The sequence below is a fragment of the Ailuropoda melanoleuca genome, chromosome 2 (assembly GCF_002007445.2).
Source record: "Ailuropoda melanoleuca isolate Jingjing chromosome 2, ASM200744v2, whole genome shotgun sequence".
Lineage (NCBI taxonomy): Eukaryota > Metazoa > Chordata > Mammalia > Carnivora > Ursidae > Ailuropoda > Ailuropoda melanoleuca.
In genome coordinates, this window is record NC_048219.1 from 140,614,397 (window position 1) to 140,619,288 (window position 4,892).

Sequence of the window (4,892 nt, forward strand, 5' to 3'; positions counted from 1 at the left end):
GGCCTCTGGGTAGCTCTGGGCCTCATAATCACAGGCACCAGTAAAGCCTCCCTGTTTGGGGGGCATTGGGATAAAACGATGTACTACTAATAGCAAAAGTGAGTGCTTACCATGTGCCAGGCACTGTGTCACATCATTGTCTCATCATATGCTCACAAAAACTCTGAGATAGCTGTCACTATTTCTCCTATCTTATAGTTCTGCAAACTGCAGCACAGAGAGGTTAAGGTGGGTACCCAAAGTCACAGAGTCAGTGACTAAAAAAAGATGGTTCTGTTGTAGGCCTCAGTGCTTTGAAGGAAAGGGACTTTTAGTTCAGCCTGCATTACCCACCTACCCCTGGCCTTTACAGAGAATGACAGAAAGTAGGGACACTTCCCAAACTGGAAGCTGAAGCTGGTTGGGGGGGACCCAAGGTGGAAGGCAGAGCTGAAAGGTGTGTGGGCCTTTCCCCTCGGAGAATGCGTGGTGGAAGGGTGCCACTCCCACCCGCGATGTGCACCAGTCTCTGTGTGAATGTGCCCGTATGCATGAGTGTGCTTATGTGGGTTTGTGTGTCAGTGTACAAGATGCGCGTGCATGAATTTTTGTCAGTGTTATGTGTGTGCGCAGGAGTGTGTCACTGTGTGTGCGCGAATGAGAGTATGCAATAGTATAGATGTAACTGTAAGAGTCAGTGTGTGATTGTATGTGTGTTAGCGCAGCCCTGTGTGCCGGGGTCGCCCTACATTCCAGAGCAGCCAACCGAGTTTCCCGAGGGCCCGGGGTGACTCACTGAGTTCTCAGCTCAGCCAGCCCCAGAAGGACCACAGGGCAAACGGAGGGGAGGGTCCAACGTAGGGGTCTGACCCCGGCCTCGGCAGCGCTCAGGCTGCGACTGCAGGTCCCCCGCGGTGGCTCAGAAGGACTGCCTGGCCAGCAGCACCGGTGCGGGGGCGGCAGAGACCGCCCAGGCGCGGGGCAGTGGCGCCGGCGCTGGAGGGGCCCGGCGGGCGGAGGCTGCAGCCGCCCCGGTGCTGAGTCACTCACCGCGCCTCGAGCTGGCAAACACCGCGCCGAGACTCGAGTGCCCGCAGAGCGTGAACATTTCGGGGAGGCCTGCGCGGAGCGCGCCTGTTCTCGCCTGGCCTCGCCGCACCGTTCTCGCAGCCTCTGAAAGATGTAAATGTCACTCTTGGATGGCCAGGTTCCCCGCCCGGGCAGAGGTTTGAGGTTCCAGGTCATGACACCAAGGAACAAGCGCACACATCCAATGAAAACAATAATTTATTTAAATAATCTCTTCATATTGTAAAATCAACATTAAGAGCATGTTGTTTTCATAATAAATAACCCCAAAATACCTTTCATTTCAAGAACAAAGACTTTAGGATAAGTAAGATAAAACAAAACCAAATCAGTAGCTTAGTTTTAACTGAGAAAATTTTCAAAGGGAAAAATAAAATGGAGGGGTTGCTGAGGTCACTGCTAAACCGCAGTTTTCACAAGTGGGGGTTACAAAAAAAGTCTGAAAAGACAAGTATTTTTATACAAATAAATCAGTGGGAAAATCTGCACAGACACCTTTATTTACAAACTCTATGTCGAAGTCCAGCCTAATAATCCTGAATAGGTTTTAAAAAAGATAATTTAAACACATTTTTTGCAGTGTCCACATATTAAAAAATCATTTTTTCCCCAACGTCAAAATGAGGTCATCCGCAAAGGCACCTAAACTTTTAAAAAAATAAAAATAAAAAAACTCCACTGGTGATGGATGAGGAGAGAGCTAAGGGAGCGTTCCTGGGGGAGATCTAAGACGGGGCAGAGTGGGGCTCCAAGGGCTGGAGACAGCAGGGCAGAAAAAAAGCTGCGGGCCGCCCGGGTCACGGGGGCGTGTGGGGGAGGGCGCGCAGGCCGGGGAGGTCACTCAGCCCAGCCGACTGGAGCTGGGTCTGGGGGCGGGCACGGAGAAAGGAGCCTCAGAGCACCCTGGAAGCCTCGCGGGCGGGGGAGGCATCCCTCCCTGGACTCAGCTCATGGCCCGCGGCGAGGAAGGCGCCCGACCGCCTCGCGGGGCACGGAGGGGAGGGGAGGCATGTCCGAGGCGGGGCTCAGGCGGCAAAGGCGGCCAAGGCGGGCGGCCCTGCCGGGGGTGGGGTGGGGGGAGCCCTCCAAGAACCTTCCAGTTCCTGGCCGCTCGGTGGCCGCGCGAGGGAGCAGGGCCCGTGGCAGGCCATCCCGGGCCGCTCCTCCCTGAAGGTGGGAGGCGTCCGCGGGCCAGTTGGAGGGACCCTCTGGCTCTTGGGGCGAGCACTGAGGATCACCGGTCTCTGCTCTCTCAGTCTCTGGCGCAGTCTCCCTCGGGTTAGAAAATCGTCCCCGCGCTCACCGGGGCGCCCCCGCCGCCATGGTGGTGGTGGTGGTGGTGGTGGTGGTGGTGAGGCTGCGGGGTCTGCGTTGGGTGCAGCAGCGGCGCGGCGGCCTGCAGGTGTGAGGCAGGGCCCGAGGCCTGGTGGTACCACGGGTAGTTGCCCAGGAAAGCCGAGGCCGCGCTGCTCGGGCTGGAGCCCGAGCTGCCCGCGCCGCTGCCGCCGCTGCCCGGGCCGCCGCCGCTCCCCATCCGCTGCGGCGCGCTGAAGTCCCAGGAGGCCGGCGCCGACACCGGCGGCGAAGCACAAGGTGGCGAGGTGCTGGCCCCGGGGTGCTGTTCCGAAGGGATCTCACCGCTTTTCCACATCTTCTTGAACTTGGACCGGCGGTTCTGGAACCAGATTTTGACCTTTGTGGAAAAAGGACCCGAGCGTTAGTGGAAGAACCTGGATCTAGGGCAGGGGAGGGGAGGAGGGGTAGAAAGCACGCTGGGCAGGTAAGCGGATCACGTGGCGAGGCCTTGGAGGCCGGGGTGGCTTCCACTCTATTGGGAGGTCATCTCAGAAAGTCGCAGACAGATGGTGTGGGTGCACCGTGGTGATCGTGACAGGGGGAGAGGGTCAGGAGGGCCAATTATTTTACCCGCTTAATCAGTATCGCTCGGAAAGCCTATGTGGAAGCGGATTTCTGCCCACCCCGGTCCTTTCGTTTTCTCACACGCGGCGGCCCCCTGGGGGATTTCAGGCGTAGAAGTTTAGGCCCCCCCAAGACTCGGGCCTCGTAATCCTTTAAATTACTTTAAGTATACTTTCTAAAACGTCGTCCTGACCCCGCCTGCTTCCCAGCTATCCCGGGCCAGCGCGCTCCTCTTCCCCTCCAGGCCGGGAGACCTCACCTGAGTCTGGGTGAGGCCCAGAGACGCCGCCAGCTCCGCTCGCTCGGGGAGTGCCAGGTACTGAGTCTTTTGGAAACGCCTCTGAAGGGCCGCCAGCTGGAAACTGGAGTAGATGGTGCGGGGTTTCCGGACTTTCTTTGGCTTCCCATTCACTATCCGAATTTCAGGCTCGAGGTCCTCTTTCTCTGCAACGCAAAGCAATCGTGAGAACAGCGCAATCGGGGCCGCAAACAGTTCCCGCTGGGGGTAAGGGCCTGGCGTGGGACTTGGCCCGAGCCAGGAAGCGGGCTCTCGGAGGCGCAGCGGGGCGCTCAGAGGGAACTTCGCTAAGTGCGGACTCGCGCCGCCATCGAACCCGGGAGCTGGATTCTCCGGGAATGGGGAGAAGGAGCCAACCGGAGAGAAAGGAGGAGCAGGTGGTAAGGAAATGAGGTTAACGTGAAGCATGCACCGCACGCCTCCTCGGCCCCCCAAAACCAACCGGTCCCACCAGCCGAGCACCAAGGGACGTACCCAGTGACCCTCGGCAGATTGGTGGTTGAGAAAGGTAAAAGGCGCGGGGCGGGCAGGGAGAAGACAGTGTAAACGGCAAGGGTTCCGGGGGGATCCCCTCCCCAAACAATTTTATCCCACCCATCCCAGTAACTAGACTGACTTGTCCCCCTTGACGCCAGCCTTGTGCATACCAGGTTCGTTGTTGGCCGGGGAAGAACTGGTCCCGAAGGGTGCGTAGGAGGTGTAGGCGGCGGTGTAGCCCAAGTCGTAGCCGCTCTTGGCGGAATAAGGGACGTTGTTGAGGCCGCTGGCGTGGTACTGGTAGGAGCCCATGTGCGCGTAGGGCGAGCCCCCACTGCCGCCGCCGCCGCCCGCCGGGTGCTGCTGGTTGGTGTAGTAGCTGCTGTCGGTAGCTGTGGACACCGGGAGTGTGGGCGACTCCTGGGGCTTGTGGAGGCTGCTGCCGTTGCTGCCGCCGGGGCCAGCGCCGCCGCCGCTTGGGGGCTGCTGGTGCTGGTGGTACGTGCTGGAGGCCGTGATCTGGGTTGAGTGCATATCAGCCACCAGACTGTCAAAGACTCCAGTCATCCTGGCCCGGGACGGGAAAGAGCAGGGGTGGCGGGCGCTAGGGGGGAAGCGAGGCGCCTCCTCCGTCTCTCCCTGTCCCCTCCGGCAGCCAATGTAATTACGGGGGGTGAGGGAGGGTGGGGAGGAAAACAAGAAATGTGGCAACGGTCTGGACAACTCCTCCTCCGGGGGAGGCGATCACCGTGCAGTGCTGGGGACAGCTGCCGCCGGCCGCATCCTCTCTCCGCCTCTCTACCCGCTCGGCTTCTTGCCCAGCGCTGGCTCGGGCGGGGGGCGGGCCGTGGAGAGGGGGCAGGGGTGGCGGGGCCAGGCCAGGGCTCCGGGAGGCGGGAGCAGGTGAGCAGCCCAGAGCGGCCTTACGATTGTCTGCGGGGCGGGTTCGGGCAGGGTGGGCATTTAACACTCGTCACGTGAGCGCAGGCGACGTCACCTAGCAACAGCCAATCCCAAGCGCCGGGCCGCAGGGCCACGGGCGCTCGGGTACGCCCGGCCGGGGGGCTGGTGTCACAGGGCGGGCGCTGCGGCTGCTGTGGTTGCGGGTGCAGACAGGCCGCTGCTGAAT

General features: G+C 60.3%; 1 protein-coding gene across 1 annotated transcript; it reads right to left on the reverse strand.

The window, feature by feature from the left end:
• Nucleotides 1-1,281: 1,281 nt before the first annotated feature.
• On the reverse strand, nt 1,282-4,668 carry DLX2 (distal-less homeobox 2). The gene is made up of 3 exons (XM_034654746.1): nt 3,934-4,668; nt 3,248-3,432; nt 1,282-2,761 (listed from the first exon to the last, which is right to left on the reverse strand). Exons 1-3 carry the CDS (start codon nt 4,328-4,330, stop codon nt 2,348-2,350), a joined length of 996 nt encoding a protein of 331 aa, XP_034510637.1. The 5' UTR covers nt 4,331-4,668; the 3' UTR covers nt 1,282-2,347.
• Between the last annotated feature and the right edge of the window lie 224 nt (nt 4,669-4,892).

Coding starts and splice junctions, on each gene's coding strand:
- DLX2 (XM_034654746.1), bottom strand. CDS start 4,330: ATGACTGGAGTCTTTGACAGTCTGGTGGCTGATATGCACTCAACCCAG. Junction 3,433..3,933: donor CCCGGCCAACAACGAACCTG/GTATGCACAAGG, acceptor TTTGCGTTGCAG/AGAAAGAGGACCTCGAGCCT. Junction 2,762..3,247: donor TGGGCCTCACCCAGACTCAG/GTGAGGTCTCCC, acceptor TTTTCCACAAAG/GTCAAAATCTGGTTCCAGAA.